The following is a 26628-nucleotide window of genomic DNA, read 5'->3' on the forward strand; positions in this document are numbered from 1 at the left end:
CGTTTTTCCCGAACCCAATCAATAATAGCTTTTTCCTGGATATCAATAGCCGTTTTACATAATTTCAAATGAGATTCAAAATTTGATTTGTTTTCAAAAATTGTATCAAATTTTTCTTCCAAATTTTGTTTAATACTTGCTAGTACCTTCAACACCTCATCGGCATTTTGATTAATTTGCTGCACTGCTTTCTTCATTGGAATGACGTCATGGTTATTTTGATAACAAACTAGAATAGTTTTACATTCTTTACATGCTGATGTTTTGCAAGTTGTGCAGAATATTTCGAATAAGTTTTCCGAGTGCAAAGCACATGTCGTCGGTGTTTGTGGAACGCCAGACATCTGAAAAATAAAGTAAATATATTACTAATTAGACCTACTCAAAAAGGCGTAATCGGTAATTGTTCCAAATTGTTTTCAATTGATTGGAGTGGAACTGCTGGAATAGGATCAATTTGTATAGAATTAATGTACACACACTTTAGTTATTTTGTTTTGGATGGGATTATAAACTATAGTAGTCCATCATTATTCAAAAGAACTAAATATTTGTTAGGCCTATACTGTTCAGTACAAGGTCACACGTCACCAATTCAGCAGGAAGGGAGAAGATCAAAGGAAGTAATTTTAAAATTAGTTCCTTCGTTTATCAACAAACAAAACACTAATAATTATTCATTTCAACTATTACTATTACACTTTCCACTGTTTAAACAGTTGTTTTAAATACAATAGTAAGAAAATGAAGAAAAAAAGTTATTAATAATTATTTTGAAGTTGTAATGCCAGTTGTACTGCTTTACAATATTACATTGATATTAAGTGCAATGGATTGTAAATGAACTTGTTTACTTATGAAGAAATGAAAAGGAGTCAAACCAAACCTATATAAGAGTCTAAGACAAAACAAACTATTACTGCTCTACTTTATAATCCGGCAATAAAATCAGACTAACAATTATGTCTGAGCGGAACAACGGATTCTATTCTTACTGTCATATCAATTCTTTTTGTTTCTGTAATGCTCGAAAATTAGTATATTCTCCATTCTCAAATAAATAGAATAGCATGGCATATTATTATTGTTATTGTTATTCAATAACTGACTTCAAGTTGCGTCACTACCGAACTGTTTGGATAGGGAAGAGTAACATTTCTAGGATAATAGACCTGGAATAATTTCTGTACAAGGTACCATAAGCATTATTTTCATTAAAATAATTTGGAATTTCCATAGGAGAGCAGAGAAATTGTTTGCCAAAATAATGTTGTGTCATCATTGCAGTAAGTGTTCTGAGAGAGAATCATGATTTGTGTGACATACCGGGCAGGAAATGTCAAAACTCAACAGCTTTTTTTGTTTCGGTTCTGATCTTTCTTCAGAAACCCTGTTCGGTTTAATGAACACTAAAACATTCGATTTTGGGATATTCAAAATTAATTTCTACTTACGGTTGTTTCTTTGGTTGTAGCTAGCTGTTTTTAATTCTATACAGAAGGCCTAATAATAGCTATTTCTGTGATCATGTAGAAAGACGGGAACTTGTTTCTAAGCTGCTGATTGGATAAAAAATGACAGTGAAAAGGAAGTGCTTAGTCAATACCAGGGAGTTGTAAAATAATTTATTTTACAACTCCCTGGTCAATACTATTCTGAACAAGGGATAGTCGGTCTTTAGACAGGAGACGATAAGGGAGAGATCAAAACCAAAACAGACCAACATGGTAAATTTAAATTCGACTAAATTAATGGTAGTTTATTTTGTAGGCCTATTTCCTTAGCTTTTCAAAAATTCTTATAGTATAGAACTAAGCTATATATGCACTTTTGGTAACTATTTTAGGAAACCGAATAAATAATTTTCTTTTAATGTAAAAACAAATAATTGAGGATTTAATATTCCTATTTTTATCAATAAAAGTCTACTTCTCTTCAAATGATAGTGATCTCTTGATAGTTTAACGTTGGTGGCGGTAATCCGTTACGATTTTCCCATTTTTTAATTCATGCGCGGGTACGGTATTGTTATTTTGATCTAGCCTAGCCTTACTAGAGGCCTAGGCCTACAAATGCATCATATATACTTAGTTAGCCCATCATATTGATTATGATGATAGTATAATTTTTATCAGAACTAGCAGTAAGTAGGGCCTCTATCTTTCGTGAATATATGATGTATTTTACCTTTTGTCGGCTATCGTATTCTCTAGCTAGCTTGACTAGACTTGTGTGTATCTTGTGTGTGTATAGTGTAGCCTGTTAGTGTTAGGCCTGGCCCTACTACTAGCCTACTAGTAGCTGGGCTAAGCCGAGCTAGGCCTAGTAGTAGTAGCTAGGCTAGTTTAGGAAGCAGTCTTATTAGATGAGCCAAAGTCTAAGTCATAGCCAGGAATAAACACAACCAATATCACCCTAAAAACTGTACTAGGCCTACTACTACTAGTAGTTAGGCCTAACACTCACTCGGTAACACAAAGTACTAAGTAAGTAGTCTCTTAATTAATAATATAAATTGGAACAACACAGAACTGTAAACAGAATTTGGTTAATTGTGATTTTATTACTTTTGATTACAGATTTAAAAAAAAAAACAAGAATGTCTCAGTCTACTCCATTATTAGAAGATGTTGGTAAAATACAAAATAAAAACAAGAAAGAAGAAATCAATGCCTTACAAAATCTAATAATATCCTTTTGAAAAATTGTAAAGTAAAATGCACAGCACTGATAATTATTAATTACATCATAGTCCAGGAATGCCTTAATCAACTCTCCAATACACTCTCAAAACCAGAACTCTCCCTAAACCAGATTTTTTGGTTTTACCATAAAACACATCCAGACTTCTTTCAGAAAACCAGACATATTAGGCATACCCAAAGGTGTCTGGTATTGAGGGAGAGAGAGAGAGATTAATAATAAATAAAAAACAACTAATTAATTTACCCTAAAAACTAATAAATTCAGCCAAAACAGATTTAGGGTAAATTCCACTTTCAATTCTGTATTTATTAATTATTATAGTAATTTGATTTTAATTGAAATATATTTTTCTTAACCTTCTTATGTACATTCATTTTACTGATAGTCAGAATGTTGAAGAACAAATTGAAATATTAAGAACATTGTCATCTTCATTTTTCCCCATCATCAGTGCGTCACAGCTGCAGAACAAATTATTTTCACAAGTGTTGCCAACGGTATTAAATTACTTATTTGTTTTATAGTTTATAGAATTAAATAGCCAAAACCTAATTAAATAACCATAAGAGAATAAAAGTTTAAAATGCATCAAACTTAAAGAAAGTTCTCCAATTATTGCTAATTATTCAACCAGATTATGTTTATGTCAATTTATTTCTTTTCTTTCCATCTTACTACAGTAGCTCTCATTTTTAGATTGATTATTTATTTATATATATATGTATATTATTTACTTTACAGGTAACTCAAATGTTTGATGAGTGTATTAACAAGTTACAATGTAGCCTAACTGAATCGGCCGATGTCATCAATGAAGCAGGCGTGGTACCCCAACTCAAGGTACCATTTCATTTTCAACTGTAATACTTTCTTTAACAAATCCAAACTAAGATATTAGTAAAAAGGTTCATCTGGATCACTGTATAGTATTTTAAGTAAATTTTCTTTTGGATGATCCAAAGTCGAATAAAATTTGTAAACTTACGTTTTTTTACTCTAGCTTTCGCTGGTCAACGACGCAGCTTAATCATGAGTGAGTCTCTGTGACTTGGACTTGTTACCATTAGATCTCGTATATGGTATAGCGCCATCTATAGATCGTTCAGGTTTTCCCAAATGGGAACAGAGAAAATTTACTTAAAATACAAACTAAGATACATACTAAATCCCCCTAGAACAGTCTAAACCATGTATACAAGATGCATCCCTGGACATTCAGGGCCGGCTCCTGATTGTGTTTAAATTGGGAGTTATAACATATAAGATTAATTATTATTCTGTCAAAAAACGTATTGGAAAGAGAATATTTATTTATTATTATTTATTAATTCATTATTAATATTATGGAATTATTATTGCAGGAAACATTACAAAACTAAAGCTCTGTCTACACTATCAAACTAGTTTGACAAAAAAGTGTGATGTGTCCAAATATGGTAATGATATTACATCATCATGTCCATATAATGAACATCACATTTTGTTGTCACATAAAGTTTCAGACAGAGCTTAAAATATTCCATAAACAAAATTCTACTTAAATATGGCATATTACATTTTCCAATTTTCAAGCTTTGTCAAAAACTTGAATTCATTGATCTAAAGCTCTGTTTACACTATAAAACTGTATGTGACAAAAAAATGTGATGTGCCTATACTGTACATGGACACGATATTGTCATATCACTACAATATTTGGGCATATCACTACCATGTTTGTGCAGATTGCACTTTTTTTTGTCAAACTAGTGATAGTGTTGACAATACATAAAAGCCTAATTTTCAAGCCTTGTTGTTTTCTCTTGATAGGTATTGATGGAAATTGTAGACACCTTACTTTTATATGTGAATCATGTCTGTAAGCTACCAGATGTCAAGTTTGAATATGTTTCATCTCTTCCTCCATCTGCTGTACATATTATCAAACAGTCTTTTGAACATTGTAAGGTATGAAACTGAAGTTCCTAAAGTTAAGGCATACATTTGAATTAAAACCCCTTAAGTTCCTAAAATAAGGCATGCATTTGAATTATAATCTAACCGCTTAAGTTCTTAAAATTGAGGTATACATTTGAAATATTTTAAACCTACAATTGTCAATGCTTCCAAAAGCAGACTCTTTGAAAACCAACATTTTCTTTCACAAAATCATTTCTGTCATTTAGATTAAATGCATCTACCAGACTTTCCAGAAATACTGTATTTTGGCCAGCCCAAGGTTGTACAGTTTTGGAATATTTGACTTCTGGGCTAGAACTCGCGTCAATAATTAGTTATTATTCAAATTTGATGTAGGTTAGTAACTCACTGTATGGAGAACTTTTCCAATGTGTGTCCGAACACTTGATGGCGCTGTTTAAGAAAGCTCATCAGCTGCAGAAGTCGCTTATCTCATTGATGGAACTTCTACCACTGACATCAGAGACACCAGATGATTGTATCAACTGTTTTACAGAAGGTAATGTCAAAGGTCGCAAGATACAGAAGTAAAATTAAAGTGTCATGCCAAATATCATCACTGATTGTTGTATTCTGTCATCATCTATTATTACCATCGCCATAGAATTTTCTTTGTTATGTTTTGTCAGGGCCGTAGCCAGCATTAAGCATGGAATTTTCAATTTTCACCACCCACCCTAATTCCCCAGCGCAGATCCTCATATTTTATATTAATAAAGCATCTTTGCCTCGCTACAGCCTTGTTTTGAGAAAATCAGAGTGAGCATTTTTTGTAAGTGCCTATGGTGAAGGTGGATGGGAACCCTAACCTTAAACTTCTTCAGCTCACCTTGAAGTTATTATTAAATTTAATATTTTAAGTTTGTTTCTCTTGTTAGTGTGTGGTGTTTTTCATGATGTTTGCTGTATAATAAGTAAGATGGACTTAGCGTTGATGGTTTCTACTTGGAAATTTCTTGTCAAAATTATCACAAAACACAAAGAATATATGCAACATAAACTAAATGTAAGTGTTCTACAAAATCTAATCAAATTGTACCTTTTTCAATATTTTTTTTTCTTAAACTTTTTTTTCTAGTTTAAGATTTATCTTCAATATTTTATTATTCTCAATCTTTCCTTTAAAGGAAGGCTAGACATGGTATATACATTCACAATATCTGTATTAAACAAATAACAAGTTGTAAAATATTCTGATAGATAAGTGTGTGCTAACTAGCCATACTTTATCCTCTAGAATTGAGATGGCTTCCTCTAAGTTATTTTGTTCCAAGTTAAGCTTAGTCAGAGACCACCACAATAAAGTGTGATGTGCCCAAATATGGTAGTGATATGACATCATCATGTCTATATATGGATACATCTTTTTGTCACAAGTTTGATAGTGTAGATAGAGCTTAAGAGTAATAATTCATTTTATTTCCATCAGGTTTCAGAGTTTGTAAGCTCTCTTTGCAAACACATACAAGAAAGCTTTGATACTTGTTTAGAGCAAGCTCCAAAGCTGCAACAGTCTGGTACTGCCACTGCCACCGTCTCTGGTACTTCCTCTGATAGTTCCACCGGTACTGCTAATTCTGCTTCATTTGGTGATGAGAAATCCTTTCAACGGAATCTTAAGATTTGTCACCTGTCCGCTAAGATGCTAGTGCACCTGTTAAAGGAGTATGGAGAGCTGGCAATGTTGAAACTTAGGTCACTCTACCAGATGTTGCTGTTATTTTACAGGTGAAAGCCAACACTTTGACAAATATACAGCAATTGAAGCAACAAAACAAACAGCTAACTTTAGAAAGAAAATTTGATTAGCTAAACCATCACAAAATAGACCTATTTTGGTATGTTTCGGTGACCTGTATAAAGTCACTACAAAACCCCAAATATTTTTTAAAAATTTATGTTTGTTTTCTGTTTCCATAGTAAAAGCCCACCTAGCCTAAAAGCACCAGAATTAACTGAACAGTCACATGAATGTTTAAAGACTTCTTTACTGGTCTGCACAGAGCCTATCTTGCAGTTACTTTGTAATGAAAAGCATTTTTGTGAAATTGTCACAATACATGAAAACGGTGAGTAGCTATTATGACTCCCAAAATTCACTTTAAATATATATTGTACCCCTAAAAAATAATTTTTTTTAAATGTTCATTTTAATTTCACCTAATAATGTCACATAATAGTTATTCACTTTGACCAAAAAGTGTATCGAAATTTTTTTTATTTACCTGGAAAAAAAATGTAATTTAAAGCAAAAATACTTAAATTGTTTATCAGACAATGAGTTTTTGGTTTATTTCTTTTTTTTATAAGTGCAATTATTTTTTTTTTAAACTGCAAAATGGCCTATTTAAAGTATGATTTTATTAATCTTCATTTTTTTTTTATGGGACAGTACATCTTTAATATTATTAATATGTTAACACACCAAAGTTTATACTTTAAGTAAAGCATGACACGTTCTTTTCACTTCACATAGATTGCAGTGTCGACAGTGAGTTTGCGCAGTGTTTGCTATTGATAGCCATCATGAAGCAGTTACCATCATGTAATAATGAGACACAAGATCTATGGCTAGCCCCAGAACAAACCTCTCACACTGAGCCTAGAAACAGTATCCTAGAATCTCTGTTTGAGTCAGTCTCTGCATGTAAGTATTTTATATATATTTATGTGAAATATATTTATTTATAAGATTTTTGTATGAACAGGCTCATTTTTTAATAAAGTGTGATGTGCCCAAATATGGTAGTGATGTGCCTAAATATGGTAGTGATATGACACCATCATGTCTATATATGGGCACATCCCATTTTTGGTCACATAAAGTTTGATAGTGTAGACAGAGCTTAATACTTTTTCTTCTATCAGGTTATCCAGAGCTGAGCCTACCGGTACAGTTAACTGGAGTGAGATGCGTTGGTAAACCTCTGGAACCCATCAGCTTTCATCAGTACCTTATCACTTATACTAGTGCTTACATCGCATCCATTCAAGCAAAGCATTTTCATATTGTAGAGGGTGTCCTTCTAAAATGGTGCTTGAATACAAAAACTCATGTTGCCATGGTTTCTATAGATTTGTGGTGTTTTCTTGCAAGGTAAACAAATTGTTTATTATTTCAAAAAAGTAGAACCCTTATTAAAGAGGCATTTTCAGGGGCAGTACTTTTTAATTATTATTTTTTTTTATGTTCTAGATATGGAACTGCTGAAGTTTGTAATTCGCATGTAAAAGGCTTGGTCCAAATCCTTAGTAAAGTCCCTGCTGGCTACCACAATGTACAATGTACACATTTAATGATGTTGGTTGGACGGTTAGTAACCTTTATGAGAGATGATCATCTGGTGAGTGTGTATAGTTTGGTTCAGATTGTTATATTTCACTGACCTATGTCTGACCTGTCTACAATATCAAACTTTATGTGACCAAAAAATGTGATGTTCCCATATGGACATGATAATGGCATATCACTACCATATTTGGACACATCACACATTTTTTGTCACACTAATTTTGACAGAGCTTTAGCCATATATTTTCTTTTTCAAGGGAAACTTCTCCTAACCCAATGTGTTACAAAGGATAGAGTTCTACTGTATTGAGCAAAATTAATTTTCAAAATTTCATAGGTGTATTCCAGATTTCCAAAAATTACAAAAAAAAGATAGAAGACTTGTTTAAAGATATATTCTCCCTAAACATTTTTTAATATGCCATTTTAATGTCACATTAAATAGTTATTCACTTTGACCAAAAACTGGATCGAAAAACAACATTATTTACCTGAAAACAATGTAATTGAAAACAAAAAATACTTCAATTGCCTGTCAGACGATAGTTTTTGGTTAAAATGAAAAGTTTCTTTTGTCTTTTTATAAGTGAAATAATTTTTTTTTTCTGCAGAAGTGAATAACTTGATTAAAATTGAAAAATGGCCTATTTAATGTCTGATTTATTAATCTTAATTTTTCATGTTTTTGTGGGGACAAATACATCTTTTTAAGTAGCCCCTTTCACACAGAGCTGTAAGACGGTAATATTGCGGTAATTCGTGAACGCCGGCTTATCCCTTCCCCAATTTTAAAATCCTGGATCAATCACTAACAGTTTTTTTTATAATTTTTAAATTTAGGTGATCAATCATTTTCAGGATGTTTATAATAAATCACAAATGAATGTTACAATTTTACATCAATCCATTGTTTACATTTAATGTACCTTTGTAACCTCACTTGGTTAAAAGTTTATTTCTAAACACATTAATCAGGGTCTTGCTATCTATCTGAATGACTTACTGTTTATATTATCTGCAAATATATGTTTAAAAGGTTGCAAATGCTCTAGCAAGAATGTGATAATAATTTGTTTTGTAAATCATATCTATCATCTTTACAGGCCCATAGTATCCTTGTGTTGTTGTTTTCCCAGGACTTAGCTTGAACCTATTAATGTTACATTATCTAGACAACATGCTTATGACCTGTCATGGAATTTATCTACAGTAATACAATATTTTGTTTTTAGAATAATTTTTAATTCTGTTTTTATAGATTTTTATAGTAGTTTCTTTAATAGTAGTAGTTCCTAAATTCTATTTCAAAATCGTATTTCTGAGTGGAAAACTCTGAATTTATTCAGTATAAACACAATTAATTTATTAAATGCTACTAGCAGGTACACGTCCACTGGACGGACATCACATTATAATGATTGTAAGGTTCAATGCAGTACACACACTTCTATATGAAATAGATATTCATATATTTCATACAAATTTGCCGTTCTAATTAGACTAATGGATAGAGGGGAATTAAAAGGTGCCCCAGCACTAGTATCAGATTTGTGGTTTTAGGAGGAGATAGAGGAACACATTTTGGCTTAGTGCTCTTATATAGATTTATGCAAAATATGTTTATGATCATTTACATGGTTTTATTTTACTTTCTTAATAATTTTACTTTCTCTACAATCTAAGTTTTGCTAACTTTTCTGAATTCTGATTGCCCGTTTAAATAAAGCTAGTTTTTAGAACTTAATATGTGTGAGAATTTGGCTGTTATCATACACCTGTTGCAAGGCAACCATTGGTATTTTAAACCCATTTTTTACAGGTGTATAATAGGTTCATATTATTTCCTTTCTAACAACATTCTCTGATCAGTAAATTGCTCCGGAAACAAAGTGACGCTTCTCGATAACATCCATTCATCAAAATAATATTAAAGAATTTTGTACATTTATTAATTAGTTTATGATTACAAGAAAAATTTGTAATGCCCCCTCTATGGTGTTTTAATTTTACCTGGCCGACTAACAGATGACTATTACATGTGTTCATGTATGACACTGACAGATCTATTTCTGTGCAAACTCAATTTCAGTGATTGGAGATATTATGTGTTATAATATTCAATGTTACAGCATTTCAACAATTCGTTGAACTTGTGGACAGAATTTTGGCAACAAATGATAATGCGTTATATTATATATAATCCTATTTGATTGCTTTATCTTGATTTCACAAAGATAAGTCAGTACCACCTTAGTTGAAGTATTTCAAATGATTTCCCCTTGTTTAGATTGTATCTATCTGTACCATAGGGGCTTAGAAAGTTAATAAGAACACATCTCATGGGGCTGATGTTACAGTCAAACTGCTTTGCCCTGCAATCTGTGAATAACTGTTGAAATTAAACATGTTTAGCATATGTCTTCAGATTTTTTGAATGCATGCTTCTTTTGTTTAAATGTATAAAGCTCTGTCTACACTATCAAACTTTATGTGACAAACAAATGTGATGTACCCATATATGGACATGATGATGTCATATCACTACCATATTTGAGCATATCACTACCGTATTTTGGCACATCCCACATTTTTTGTCAAACTAGTTTGATAGTGTAGACAGTGCTTAAACGTTTATCAAGTACATTTCTTAGACTAGTATTGTAATTTTAAGAAAACAAAGTATTTATTGCACTTTGTTATGCATTATTTTATTCATAATTTGTAGGTCACTAACACCCAACAGTTTATCAAGAGAAAAACACATAAATTATTAGTGATTTCACAAAGTGACACTAAACATGTACTGTAGTGGTTTGATAAAAACATGCGTTTTGTGAAAAACAAGATAAAGTACACATAATTGTAGCTTTACAAAATTTTATTTAGATTTTCTTTATGTACACCTGTAATTCTAGACAATTCAGGTAAATTATTTGGAATGCAGTAGTTTATTAAAGTCTAGTTAATTAAATCTATGTTAAGGCTAAACGTTAGTGCATCACTTCTTTAAAAAGATCTGTCTGCAATATCAAACTAGTTTGCCAAAAAAAGTGTTATGTGTTAGTGACATGCTTAAATATGGTAGTAATATGATTAAATATGACAGTGATATGCTTAAATATTGTTTTGATATGACATCATAATGTCCATATATGGGCACATCACATAAAGTTTAATAGTGTAGACAGAGCATCAAAACACTAAATCAATTTCACATGTGTAATGTTAGTAGTCTCATCGTCACATAATTTTAATGTTAAAACATACTGCAGAATGTTAATGATTAAACAAACATCTTAAGCCCAGAGGGTTAAATGATATATATAGACCATCTTTAATAAATTAAAATACATTATATTGTACTGTACATATCAAGTTAAGTTTATATTGTTTTTGTTTAGGCCCAACTAGTGACGGAGTATCCACCATCAGAGCATACATGTTTATGGAGCAGTCTTCCTTTGTCAGTTTTTACAGTTGAAACTCGGCAATCTATACGTGATAATGTCATTAGCACTTCCAACAAGAGAATCACAGAATGGCTTCTAGATACAAACCTCCAAACACTGACTGATGTTTATGAATTAGTGAGTGTTAACTGCTTTCTTTGTCGTCTGATTCTGTTCTTTAACGAAAATATAAATCCTGTAAATTAAGAATTAATTTCCTGATGACTTGATTAAATACTTCCTATGGCCGCGTATGTTTTACTTGATTGTATTTAACTACTGTGCAATAAATTTATATTTGTCAAATGAATCAACAAAATGATGAATTTGTCAATTTCTTTTTCTATTTTTAGATATTTCTCTATATATGGTTTATTAAGTGTTTCCCCAATACTGTCTTTATTTCTCTGTTAGTTATGTTTGGGGCTTTAATATTTATTATTTGTTCACTGAGTTTATTATAATTTGTAATACTTTCAACTGATAATCCAATTTACGGATCTACTTTTTTGAAGTGGTAAAGATAATATAGATAAAAATAAAATATAATTATAATAATCATGTAGGCTATTTGTAGAGTCACCAACAATTTTTTAAAGCTGTGACTTCATGTCATAGGATGGCATACATAAATTTTCGCACTCAATTTAACATGCATGTTGCTATATGTTGCCTTCGTTCGAATAGTTTAACTTTTCCTAAGAGATGATTTCAAATCAAATTTAATTTAAAACATTAAGTACATGGCTGAAAAGACCTACATTGGGTTCCAGTCATTTAGAAATCCAGGATTCAAAGAAGTTTGGGTAGACACAAATCTTTGAAAAGTTAGCATTTATTGTTTTTCCAAATGTATTGATTGATGTTTTCTGTTTTATAGTGTTCCCATGTTGCAGCACTTTTTTATGATTATGAGTCTTCTAAATCTAAGAAAGGTTGGCGTATATTGTCTTTCCAAATGTATTGATTGATGTTTTCTTTTTTATAGTGCCCCCATGTTGCAGCACTTGGCAACATTTACCAACATTATGAGTCTAAGCATTCAAGTGTTTTACAAAATGTGGAACGGTTGTGGTTCATCTTGGATATCCAAAGCATAAAGGATCACGTTTTTCTGATATTACTCATTCATTTATCTTCCTACCTACTTGGCCAGTTTACTAATGATATCCTTATAAAGGTATTCTTGTCTTATTCTGTATTGTTAGTTTTGTTTAAAAAAATATAAGATTGTAAGGACAAAAATTATTTTTCCTTTACGAGATGTGTAAGTTATGTGTAATAATAAAAATGTTCAATTTGTGTTAGATTACCAAAAATTGTACTTATTACTGCTTATCAATTTGTTTTCCGTTAAAGCTCTGTCTACACTATCAAACTTCATGTGACAAAAAAACGTGTTGTGCCCATATATTGTAGCGATATGCACAAATATGGTAGTGATATGCCCAAATATGGTAATAACATCATCATGTCCATATATGGGCACATTTTTTTGTCACATAAAGTTAGATAGTGTAGACAGAGCTTAAGAACACACAACAAACTTACAGGGCTCATGTAATTTTTTTGTTTAGGTTCTAGATCATTTAAACCAGGTCATTCATGCTGGCGTTAGCAGTGATGTGCTGTTGGCTGTTGTTGACTTTCTTAGTAAGATGGGTAAACTTACATTTAAAACTCAAAATCAGGTAATTTTGAACCAAATTCACATGCTTGAATTAATTAATATCTTTTCTTCTTCTTGTATGTGTTCAAATAATATAATACTGTACTAGTTTAAAGCTCTGTCTACACTATCAAACTTTATGTGGCGAAAAAATGTGATATAGACATGATGTCACTATTTCACTATCAACATTTGTGCACATCACACTTTTTTGTCAAACTAGTTTTATAATGTAGACAGAGCTTAAGATGTACATTGTATTTGGATATATGCTAGAGTAATATACCAGATTTGTATATAGCTCAAAGAAGCTACTAAAGAACTTACTTTTGATTTGCATGTTCCATTATGCCTCTAAATTTCAAATCATTTTAAAATTATTATTTTTTAATAATGTAGGTTGATGATGTTATTACAGATGATTTCATAGTTGATGACATCACATCTAGGATATCTAGTCTATTCTCCTCTCTTCTTGCTGACACATGCTATGTTGTACATCAACAGGCCCTATCAGTATTCAGTGACTTTGCCGAGGTTTGTCATTGGTTTATTTGATTAACATGCATTCATGTTGATTATTGTTTGCAGAACAAATTTATCATTTGTTTAAAGCTTGGAAAGAATGCTTGATTTATTGATTTGAGTAAATTAATAAGGCTATTAATTGATTGATTTAATTTCAAGGATTAATGATTTATTTTATGTAGAGTTGACAAAAAATATTTTGGTGTGAATTCCATAAGGTAAAGATAAGAATTTGAATACGTCACTGCCAGAGCCTATCTTGTTTTTAATTTTGGATTATTGTATCTGGTCTTTAATTCTAAATACAAAAATTAAAATTTGATTAACATGCATTCATTTTGGTTATTTTTGCAGAACAAATTAATTATTTGTTTAAATATTGTGTAGACAGAGCTTAATTCTCAATACAGAGATGTAAAAATTCATACAATGTTTATACTCTGGTGAACAATATTCAATTTAGTTTTCTATTTTTAGGAAACTGTGTATGAATCTATAGTGACAGACAGTCTAGTGGATGATAGTACCCAGGCAGCCACTGTTCAGTTTCTTCAACAGGTAATAGTCACCTAATAATAGATTTATATGCTTAACATTATCTCAAAGTGCATTGAACTTAATGTCACATTCAACAACTTTGATTTTCTCTAAAGCGTGGTTTCCACTAACACACAACGTAACCTACACAACGTAAGAAAATGCCCTTCTAATAATTGTGTTTGCCTCTGCCTGCGTGAAATCAAACCTGCTTGTTGCATGTCAACGTTAGTTCACCCTGCATACTTTTGAGTACACACTGTACTATGTTTTCCAGTGTTCTTTTGTCTTTCGTCGTTGCCAGAAACTGATTTGATTTCCCTGTAGCGATGTTTGCAGTACTGTGTTGATGTTTGCGTCGTCGTCGGTTCCCACTCATGATTACGCAATACAGCACTTTGCGTTGATACGTTTTGCATTCCAGTGGGAACCACACTTAATGTTCTCTTTGTGTTGATGCCACCAAACCGTGTGTATTTGAAAGATAAACTGATAATTAATTTTTTTTTTCTGTTCTAAAGAAAACTTTTAATCAGTCACTACCAACCATCTTGAATCTAATTTCTGTTGGCCAATCAAATAATAATTTTTCAAAATTTATGAAAATACAGTACCGTACTGACGCGGGTATAAGCCCATACTCGGGTATAAGCCCACCCCCGACTTTTGACTAATTTTCCTGAAAAATGAGGCACTCGGGTATAAGCCCACCCATTAATTCGAAGATCTACAGTGCGTGTCGTAATACATTATTTTGTATTTGGCGACGTCCATACACCGAATACACCTACCTTTGATCATAACCAAACTAGGCTAGTATACGCTAGGCCATATGAGGCCTAGCGGTCCTGTTTTGTTTACACTCCATCGCGGTCGAAGATCGCTTCACATACGACGCTACAAGTCGCCAAAACGGAAAACCACTATTTGTTATCGGCTGCCATAAACAAGCTTATTAAATTTCTTTGGTACATTTCTATTTAACGAACATTGTATACTTGCTTTTCTGCTTGATAAATTCTTGTTAAATTGATGTTTAAAATAAGATATTCTACGATAAATTACACGAACTATAAGCTTAATTTACACCTCGTGTATTAGAGGCAATGTCGTACACGTGAGGGCGCTCGCTCGCATGGTGGAATACACAGTGTACATGTGCTATTTTGACGATCTGCATTTTTGGATCCTCGGGTATAAGCCCACCCCCCAAACTTGACGTGATTTCGTGTTCGAGGGGGGTGGGCTTATACCCGCGTCAGTACGGTAATTAAAAATTGGGTGTGGTAAAGTCCAACAAATTGGAAAGTGTAAATTCAGCTAAAATTATATTAATAATTAATGTAAAAAAACTAAATGTATAATTTACAGACACCACACGGATGTTCTGATGACAGACAAACAGAAATAACAAGACTGGAGCATCAGAAAGAACTTATCAACAAGAAAGAAGAGTATGTTCCAATGAAAACTATTACAACAGAGTATGAAAATATTGAGGTAAGCTTCTCAATACAATATGCATGCTTTGTGTAATTAGGTCAACTTAAATGTAAAGGTATTTATTCTGGTCTTCAAACTGAATTGGAAAATAAGAAAATTCAGATTAGGCCCTCCGCGGACCTACGACAGCCAGCAGTGCAGCACCTACCCAGATAAAAACACAGAGACGCTCCCCTACTCTTTTTAAATAGTGCACCAAGTCCTTTAATGTACACTATATGTACACAGGACCAACGACTTTACCTCCAATCCAAAGGATGAGGCAATGAAAGCAAACCATCTTGTCTAAGGATGCAATTAGTATGGTACAGATAACCTCGAGCACATGCCTATCACATGCTTGTCCGATATTATCATTACACCATCACTCTCTGGTATATACAGCACCCAGTTCGTCTCCCATCCAATTGAAATCTGTGACACCAACTCACCCTTATTCATTTGCAGACACCCTTCCATTAGACCACATGTAATTTAGTGATACAGTATATTTATTTTTGATTGGATATCAACGTGTAACACCCTTAACGTGATAAAAAATGTACAGTTGATAAAATTGGTTTTAAATTCAATGCCAACTCGGCATCTAAAGTTTAATCCTAATAATAATATGAATTGAATGCATAAATCCAAAGGCAAATTACTGCAAAAATGACAATGCTGTGGGTAGTGACTGGCTCAACTTGGAGATACAAAATAAAAGCTAAATCAAAACAATAAAGTAAAACAGCCAGGAAAAAAAAACTGTATATATATATAACAGCTGCAGAATATTGATAATATATATACTTTTATTTCTTTTTTTTTATTACCCTAGTGTAAGTATAATAATGACTTGTCTTCTGATATAAAAATCATGATTACATTGTGTAAATATTTATATTTTGATGCTTCATGTCATTCAACTATTATGCACCCCTGGATTTCCAGGGGTGTCATTCTTCACAATCTCAACTGTTTCAGCTTAGTCATATTTCAAAAGACATTATTCTTATCCAATTGTGTGCAATAATTTTTTGAAGGTCATTTTTTTGTTTCCTACTTTTTTCAAGTTTTGTTCTACAAATGTCATATTTTTTTATGCTTATGTTGAAACTTGCAGACTAAGGTTCCCTAACACCTGCTCCGGCCGGCTACTATGGCAAATAAAATCAAAACTTAGTGTTTCGTTTTCACGACACTCCACGTGGCTACACCCATATTGATTGATGTTGAATTTTAAAACGCTTACTGCTTCACGATCTGCAACATACAGTATTCTTGTTTCTTGGTTGACTGTCACCCCTGCGGGATACTTTAATATTCCTTGACCGATTGAACACCTTTCCTGGAATTCCTCGTCGGTCACTACTACACACTTTTCTGAAAGGTCACTGTATACTATCTGACCATTGCCCATGTGATGTAGTCTGTAAACTTGAGCATTTAGTGGCACATCTTTGCTCCTACTTGATACTAATAAATATCCATCTGGATTGACTGCAGCACCTGACACTAACTCTGTATCTTGTTTGTGTTCTTGTATGTCGTCAACTGTATGAATAAGTCCCAGATTTTCCACTTTGATGTCTACTGGTGATTTTTTGATTGGAAATGTTCCAACTGTGATCTCCATCTGTCGGTCTCTTTACAGATACTTGTTATCTTGTACTCTCCGCTTCCTTGGTGATCTATAGAAATGTCAGCTTTTTCACCAGATGAGCTCTTTAATGCGCCAGTTAATTCTTCTGCGCCTTCTTCTGGACCTTTTACTGCCACAACGAACGGCTTGCCCTTTTGTGACTGTAATTAATTCCTCTTTTTCAACAACCATCGCTTTTCCAAAATTAAAAAACTTCATTTCATGTTGTGTTTAATCAATGTAAGTTGTGAAGTTGTTAATTTGTTAATTATGAAATGCAATTATGTCTATTGTCTCCAGTGTGTTGGTCAGGTTACAGATTTATGTCATAATCTTTGATGCTACTTCTTGTTTTGCTTCAAGTTGATTTAGCTTGCTGTGTCATCTCGTTTTCATCTCGTTGTCATCTCGTTTTCTCGTTTTTCATCTCGTTTTCCTGTTAGTCTTTCAAGTTCTAGCAATAATTCTTTGTTTTGCTTGTAGCGTCATTCGTTCTTTGTGAGCTTTTATTCCTTTTCTGCATAAATCCAAATGAAACATAAAGTTGCCATCGTCCGCCAGAAAGGAATAAAACTGAGCTTCTAGTTTCTGTTTGATCTCTTAAGTTCTCTCAACAGCCTCGGTTACATTTTTATTAAACACGTCTACAGCATTCATTCGTCGTGTAACGTCGTGTTTATTTTGACTCTGTGAATTCTTCACATTCTTTACATCGTGATTTCTTGCAGGTTATGCAAAAGAACTTGAGGCGCTTGTCATCATGAGTCGCACATTGATACTTGTCTAACTGATTTACGGACATCTAAAATAAAAACAAACCAATCCATTTTATTTTTTGGTAGTCGTTAAAAAATCCTGTCTAATGATTTAGTGTAACTTGATAAAACTATACTTGACTTTATAATCCTCCATTGGGTTCAAATCTCAGTTCAGCGGTGGCGCCAAGATCTTCGCGACAAGGGGCTAGAACTCCAGTAGACATGCCCCCCCACCCCTTACAGTTGTCTTAACACTCTACATACCACACACAGTGTGCCTCACATAACATTTTAAAATCTTGTAATTTCTTTCTGTAATTGCTGTGTCATATGTGCTTGCTGTTGGATTAAAATAATAATTTGTGCTTTTGACTTTACCTTCAAACTTTTTGGTACAAAATATTCTTCTATTGAAAACGTTCACAGTATTACAAAACAGTGAACTCAGGAATGGGAAGGAATTGCTAAACTGTATGCCTTAATTCAAGAAACTATTATATAATATTAAATGAATATATTTGTTCTTTCCTGTATAGCATCCATCTTTTAAAATTCAAAAGGAAACAAACAATCCTCTCATCTATATATAAATTTACGTAAGGGCAAAATTCTGTAAATCGCGCGTTATTTCTAGAATGTTTACTCGATGGTATATAAAGTTGGTTCGTACTTTCGGTACTGATTTTAACCACCTGATGTAACCCTGTTTACTAATTAAATTGAGTTCGATAATTATTTATTGACGATTAAAACGAATTTAGGTTCAACGATTTGCCCCAAATAGGGGTGTTTTTCGATGGTGGTACACTGTCTAATGGATGTCCGTCTTGAAAAATACCCGCAGACAATAATACGAGGATGCTTCGCATTTTCCTATCTCCTCCTACGATAATTGTTTTTAATGGCTGAAAACCGGTTGAACAGCTCGAGTATAGCATCATAATGTTGAAGACAGGCCGATTTTCTTTAAAAAATACTATTTTGATAGATTTAATATACGTTTATACAAATGTATTGATTTGCGATGAATGGAACATTCCAATCTCTGTTCCACAAGTGTCTATTCCCTCAGGCGTCCTAAAGGCAAGTACAGGTACTGTATACTCATAACAGAAATTCGATCCATTTTTTTTTTCAATCTGTGCTGCAGAGGTTGGATATAAATTTTTTTTAAACGGATAATGAGCTAGCGTTTTCACTCGCCGTATATTATGTACACATCTTTATTATTGTAGTTAAACCACCCATATCATCACCCTTCCCTCACTGGCATGAGTAGCGTTGTAAAACCAGTAGAGGATAGGCCTACGGTACATCACATGCCCTAAACGCAGAACAACTTTGGTGGGTAGGGGGTGGGTAGGGTAGGAACCAACTTAAGTATGAATTTGCTCTAAGAAACAATTGAAAACCATTAGGCCTAATTAAGTTGAGTTAGATAATTTAATAGTTATTGACGATTAAATCAAATTTATGATTTTCCCCGAATAGAGGTGGTTTTCAGAAATTGTTTTACATTATATAAACATATATACGTCGTAGTGATGTATCGTTACATGTACTGTACTATTTCAATCGACTATGACGGTGATAGTTTCAACAAAGTATTAAATCGCAATGTTTTACTGTGTTTAGTGGTATATTATTTGTAAAACATGAAAACAATTAATATTTCGTTAATAAATGGGTAAAGAATATATTTAAAAAGTGTTCCTCTTTGCACCCATCCTCTTCCCCATCCCTCAACCCAAATGTTACATACAAAACACAATTTAAGTTTGTTTAAATTTGACTTAAACAATTGGTCTCATTTTGTGACAAATTTCTCTTTCGGAAGTAATTCCCAGGGTACTAATTTTACAGTACATAAATCACAGTGTCTATTTATTCGTTCCTGTAAACGACATGTATTATTGTCCTGCGGTACGTACATTTGAAATCGCCAGTTTTTTTAACGCTCAAATTATTATGTATTCGAGAACCATCTGTGGGCACGACCTAGATGGTACGCGAGCGAAGCGAGCGTACCATCTAGTCAGTATAAATTACTTTCATTTGTTGTAATTCAATGTAAACACAATATTGTTTGTATGCTACAATAATGCTCTGTACCGTATACTGAATGTCTCTAGAAGCAGTAGTGCCAGTATGATGTTTATTGAACATGGTGTCCCTTCCTTTAATAAGTATGTGAGAAAATCTATCGATAGTTTCATTCAACGTATGTTGATAAGTTGCAATATTCTTGTTGCTTGTGTTTGCAAACATATGCTGCATAACTCAAAAATGTATTGTAGATGGAGAAGTATGCTATATATTTCAGCTTAGTGTTTGCAAATTTTTTTTTTTTCTGTTTGCATATTTGTTGATATGGATGAAATTTTCCAAAAAATTGAATTGAGTATAGATTTAGACTTTTAAAATCCTGTAAACTTAGTACATACTGTACTCCAACAGATCTTAAAGACACTAGACCTTTGTTTTTTTTACCTAACTTACGGTCACACTACATTTTATTTTAAAATGAATACTATATGGACCTATTGCAATAATGTTTTCATCTTTACACGGAGGAAAAAAGTTGATTCTAATAATTTAAGCGGCCCGCTATAAATACTAGAATGCATCGCGTGCGGATTGATATTTTCATATTGTAATGTGGCGCACCAATCACTTTGATCGATTGTGAAATGGTAATCAAATAATAAAATGGTAACTTTTTAGTGAAAATACCTGGTCTTCCCTAGTTTGTATTAACGGATTCTATCAAAAAAGGAAAGACAATTATTTCAGCAACGTCAGGCTACGCCTATAGCTTAGTTTACCAGCTACAAAACAAGCCTAGCTTCTGTACTGTAGTTTTATTTTGGATTTTATGTATTTCAGGACATGTAACAAATTTGTTATTAGATTTAGAAGTATTTTTTTAAATTTTTTCTTTTTATCTCAAATCCTTTAAACTTTAGCCATCTGCAAAAAGACACAGAGGTAACGATGATGAAAACAAGTTGCGAAAACTGACAACACAGCTACAAGAATGTATAACAAAAGTACAAGGCTGGAAGCAGGAAACTGGGATACTACCAGATTGGTTCAGACAGGATGTAAAAGACATATCTAAACAATTAACAGATATCTGTAGCTGACATCCGACTTGACTGCCCACAGGTATGGACTTTAAATATGTACTATTTTGACTTTTTATCACAGAGCTGTGTACTGGACATTTAACCATGTTTATGACAGTATGGTTCTTCATCCCTGAAATTTATTTTGATTTGCTGAATTGTGGGTCTTGCTAAATAGTGTTCTGTCTGTATATGTATCCTCCAATACAGAGGTAATGGAGAGGTGAAAAATGATCAAAGCTAACTCAATGATTTTATGAATTATTGAACAAAATGGTAGTACAGCTATTGAGATTGACAATGATACTGTGATTGAGTCCAAATTTCTTTTTAACCTTTATTTTTCTTTTACTTATGTTTGTTAAAGTTGGCTGAAATAAAAAATCCAAATATCTAACGTCATGGTCTTGGAAGCAACGTTAAAGCTCTGTTGACACTATCAAACTAGTTTGGCAAAAAAGTGTGATGTTGCCAAGTATGGTAGTGATATGAAATCATCATGTCCTAATATGGGCACATCACAAGTTTGATAGTGTTGACAGAGCTTTACAGAGATGAGCACAAGTGTATGATTCTTTTATTCTATATTTAAAGATTCTATTGTATATAAAACAAAAGTTTAATAACTTAACAAAATGAAATGTTGTTGCCAAAGACTTGCACATGTTTAAAGGGTCTTTCACACCTATTCCGGCACAGTTCCGTTCCGGTGCCGACAAATTCAATCGATGTTACGTTTTTATGCGGCTACGCGCATATCGATTGGCGCATATAGCCGCGTGGAGCGTCGTGAAAACGAAACATTGAGGTTCATGTTCGATTCGCCGGATGGGAACCATGCCGGAACAGGTGTGAAAGACCCTTAACTTATTATTTTATACTTTAAAAATAAAATTAAATAAAATGCAAGATTTGTTTTTTTGAAATGCAATGGTTTTTGCATTTATTCTAGTAATATGTATACATATATTTTGTTTTTTTTAACTAAAAAATTAGGATAATATTTAAGACTACATTAGTTCTAAACTTCCAAAATATTATCTATTTAGATAATTTTACCCAAAATCAAATGTACTCAGGCACTCTGGTCATACTTATCCAATCCAACTTAAGGCCACAATTTACTCAGCCGAGCGGTAACGGTATTAAAAATATAGAATGATATTCTTTATGATCATTTACACACAACGCTGAGTGAACGGGTGGTTTCCGCTCAAGATAGATACAGATTCTAAGTGGGACAAGCTACTCGGTTTTTCGCTTACCATTACCACTCGTCTGTGTAAATTGGCCTTAAAACATACTGTACTGTAGCCTACTATGGAAGTTGTTTAAATTAATGGTTCTATTGAATATCCGAAAAGGAGGCCAACAAAGAGCATGAATTCTTAGGACGTCGTAATATGGAGGATGTGGTTACCATTTTACTTATAGGTTAGATTGAAAATCTAGCATGAATCAAGATTTTATCTTCGTTTCATCTCTAGAGGTACTGTCTAGTCTTGTGGCTTCCCACTTCTGATCTAAAATGTCGTGTTTCGAATCCCTCTGGAAGTTGTATAGCCCTGGAGGAAACAAAAACATGTCTACAGGGCTGACGCAAACATGAGCAATGTTATGTTGTCCAGTAGGCCTACAACCCTGTTTGCGCTATGATGATGTCGTGTTAAATGTAACGTTGTCATGTACATTGTGTGAATATGTGTTGATAAGATGTACAGTTAAATACACGGTTTCTAAAATAAAAGTCTTCCAATACTGTAACACTTGTCCCAAAGTAGGGAATTTTAGACGCATAGCGCCTATTTTATGTGTGGTACCTAATTGCTCGTGGTACCTAATTGCGGGGTTACTTAATTGCGGGGTTACCTAATTGCGTGTGGTACCTAATTGCGCATGGTACCTAATCGCGGGTGGTACCTAATTGCGGTGTTACCTATTTGCGCGCGGCACCTATTATTGCGCAGGGTACCAAATTGCGTAAATTTATAATAGTAAGTTAACAAAATAAGCAATATTGCTCTTGATGTCTCGATTCGATTTACCTTGAAAGCAAAAGAAAAACTGTTTTCAATATGTAGGAACTTAGTACTAGGTGACTAGTACATATTTTCATCATGCGTCCGTGGTAGGCGCCCACAGTACAGGACGTATGGATATCTGTATAATTATATAAATTCAAAGGCAAATTACTGAAAAAAATTACATGATGCTGTGGATATCAGTGGCTGTATCTAAATTCAGATACAAAATAAAATAAGCACTGAATAATGACAATGTTGTGGGTATCAGTGGCTGAATCTCAATGGAGATACAAAATAAAATAAGTAAAAAGCTAAATCAAAACGAAAAAGCAAAACAGCCAGAAAAATTAGCAGAGCTTTCGTGCAACACTAGCCCTTAACAGTGCAACACTTATATATGTACCGGTATGTTAGTAGCCTATAAGGTGAATTGCGAGCAATTGGGTGGAAGTAACGGCTACCCAAGTGGTCCTTGTTTATCTTTGATTTGTCGTTTTAGGAAAAGACTAAGTTTATTTAATAAACAATGATAGTAATAAATTGTAGCTTCTTTGGGTGTAACGACATCTTTATCGACACTGGTTTGTGCGAATTTTTAAAATGTAATTTCCCGTTAATATGACCAATTAACCCAGTTCCATGTTATTAGTTGTGCCAATACATCTAATATAGAACTCATTATTTGGTAGTTTATATATCTCATAAAATACTACTGTACAATACCCTTTGTTTCCATTTCAAGGAATTGTAGATACATAATTATAATAATTATAATATGTAATGCGAGTACAAGACGTGATGCCTCCAAAATAATTAGGTCTCTTTATCGCAGCAAGAAACGTCACAGAAAATAGAGGGCAAACTTTCCCCCCCCAACACTTTTGAGTGCTAGCTACAATATGTTACATTTTGTAAGATTTGTGTACGTGTGAATCGGTTGTTCACGGAATAGCCCCCGTGTGATTCCAAATTAAATTTGTCTGTTGCATTTGAATTGCGGTTTTGTTTAATAATCACATAGTTTTCATTCAATTGCTATAAAGCTCTTAATGGTCAATTATGAACGTCATCAAATCCCTGATAAGTGTACAATTGCTTTCCCTCCTACGGTAATATCAACAATCTTAAGCACTGTCTACACTATCAAACTAGTTTGACAAAAAAAGTGTGATGTGCCTAAATATAGGGATATTCCCAAATATATATATATATATAGTTATAGTGATATGACATCATCGCGTCCATATATGGGCACATTACATTTTTTGTCACATTAGTGTAGACAGCGCTTTCCAAGATACCCTGATGAACGTTCGATGTCTCCGTCAAGAGGCCCGGGCCCTGCTTGGGTTTCCTTCGGTGTAGTCTTTCAGACTGGTTACGTACTTTAAAACCATAATTACCACATATGGTGACATCCTTTCATAGCGATAGGTCGATGCCAATATGTCAAGTACAAAATTGATATGTTTCAGAATATTATCTGACATTAATGTGGATTTAAGGAGTTATAAATAAAATACAAGGCTAGGCTACGAATTCATTTTATAGACAGTTTTCAAATATAATAATTGTGCTTTTCTATGTGCTGTATTGAAATACAATATATTTAAGCTTAATTTCCACTAGGACGCAACGCGCAAGAACGCAGACGCAACGTACTTGCGCAGTGCCATGAGAACATACGGTACCCTTGCGAGTCAGAGATGGAATCCGGTGGTTCAATTTGTCGTAAGAGGGGCATGTGAAATTCATAGAAGAGCAGTTTTCTAACGTTGCTTGCCTCGGTTTATTGCGTTAGTACGTTACGAAAGAATTTTTTTTTTACAGTGGGAACCAAGCTTTATCACAAGAATTCGGATGATCCATCGCGTCGATTGGTCAAATTACTTGCATTGCTCAAGATTACGTCATGAATACCTAGAGTCCTAGTGGGAACCAATCTTTAAAAACGTGAAAACCCACAATCATGTTTCACTTGATACATACACTAATGCACCTTTGAACTGTGGTGCACTCACAAAGTACAATACCTAACCGATAAATAAGCAGAATGTTTAATTACAGGTATACATGATTTCCCATACCAATTACTATTTTAACGCAATCCTCACAAATTTATAATGAAAACATCGCCATGACTAAAAGAAATCAAGGGATAAATTATACGACTGTTTAATTTTCCCCATTTACATTTTTCAGTATTTACTGTTTAGGCATACAGTATATGCAGTGGCGTGACGGCTATGAGCGCTCACTGGCTAAACCCAGGGGCCCGGGTTTTATGAGGGCACCTGAGCAGTGTCCAAGAGAAAAACAGGCATTAAAACATTAAAACACCCGAGGCCTCCAGCGTTGGAGGACCACTTGGGGTTCTTAAGCCAAGGGCCTCCACTGAGTATTATGTACAATAATCGTAAACCACTCATCCGGTGTCTCTTGTTTCTAAATTTGTCCCCCCCCCCCCCCCTCTTTGGGTAATTGAAGAAGCTGGAATAAAAATTAATTGTTTAGGTTATGGTAGAAATAGAATGACTAAGCAATGAATGTAATGTGTTAATACGTGGTGTTTTTTAACTGTCAAAACGAATTAGTTTTAATTCTGACACGGATGTTGCATTACACCCATCACTAATGTATCGTATAAGTATCGTTTATCAGTGTAAAAAATAAGAACAACCACTAAGGGGTTAAGCTAGGCCTCTGTTATCCAGAAAGGAACTTAGCTGATTGATGTTGACACAGGCTATCGAGAACTTGGGGGCTTGCGTTTAATCGTTCGTTCTTCGTTTTACTTTTTCTTGTACTTTAGAGGCCTAACCAAAATAGATTATTAGAAAATTTAACGTATTGGACAGAAACACACAAATTTTAATAATTTAAGTACGTCAACCTTGAATAGTGAAGTACGGTACGTTACTTTTAAATCTATCTGATATGTATTTTCTTCAGTAGGCATTTTTGATTATTATAGATATAGCTAGCTAAAACATAATAATTAATCATGTATGATAATTAACTATTATTATGAAATACTGTATTAATATTACTCTGTTGTATTAATAATGTATATACCTTTTATATCGTACGTCCCAAAGGCCAAGTCACAAATTAGTAACATAAGTCGGCAACTAAACGGAATTGCGCTGCTGTAAAAGTGTTGTTGTAGATTGTAGTAGGCCTACATCAGGCCCAATCTTGGAGGGGGAAACCGATTAGGGGGAAAACATCGCTTCCGGAGAAACAATACTCTCGGGACACAAAAAAGATCAAAGCGTATTTTGCCCCGATAACACATTACGTCTGTTTTATTTAAATCCAGTAACGGTTAATAAGTTGAATATTTCCGCCAATATGCTAATAGTGATTACATTATTTTGATTGATTTTTATTCGACGATTCCATTTTTACGGTAGTGTATTTCCTTGTATAGCTTATAGAAGTCACCCCTATT

The 26628-nt window shown here is 33.4% G+C and overlaps 1 protein-coding gene across 1 annotated transcript; it reads left to right on the top strand.

Moving 5' to 3' along the window:
• The first annotated feature begins 2606 nt into the window (after positions 1-2606).
• On the top strand, positions 2607-23842 carry LOC140047124 (FIGNL1-interacting regulator of recombination and mitosis-like). The gene is made up of 18 exons (XM_072091958.1): positions 2607-2689; positions 3075-3203; positions 3448-3546; positions 4516-4653; positions 5002-5164; positions 5544-5671; positions 6095-6393; positions 6586-6734; positions 7142-7312; positions 7534-7762; positions 7862-8009; positions 11359-11544; positions 12395-12586; positions 12984-13097; positions 13475-13612; positions 14081-14161; positions 15512-15640; positions 20989-23842. Exons 3-18 carry the CDS (start codon positions 3457-3459, stop codon positions 21166-21168), a joined length of 2535 nt encoding a protein of 844 aa, XP_071948059.1. The 5' UTR covers positions 2607-2689; positions 3075-3203; positions 3448-3456; the 3' UTR covers positions 21169-23842.
• Positions 23843-26628: the final 2786 nt, after the last annotated feature.

Source organism: Antedon mediterranea, chromosome 4, assembly GCF_964355755.1.
Source record: "Antedon mediterranea chromosome 4, ecAntMedi1.1, whole genome shotgun sequence".
NCBI classification, from domain to species: Eukaryota; Metazoa; Echinodermata; class Crinoidea; order Comatulida; family Antedonidae; genus Antedon; species Antedon mediterranea.

Coding starts and splice junctions, on each gene's coding strand:
- LOC140047124 (XM_072091958.1), top strand. CDS start 3,457: ATGTTTGATGAGTGTATTAACAAGTTACAATGTAGCCTAACTGAATCG. Junction 5,165..5,543: donor TATCAACTGTTTTACAGAAG/GTAATGTCAAAG, acceptor TTCTCTTGTTAG/TGTGTGGTGTTTTTCATGAT. Junction 15,641..20,988: donor CAGAGTATGAAAATATTGAG/GTAAGCTTCTCA, acceptor TTTAAACTTTAG/CCATCTGCAAAAAGACACAG.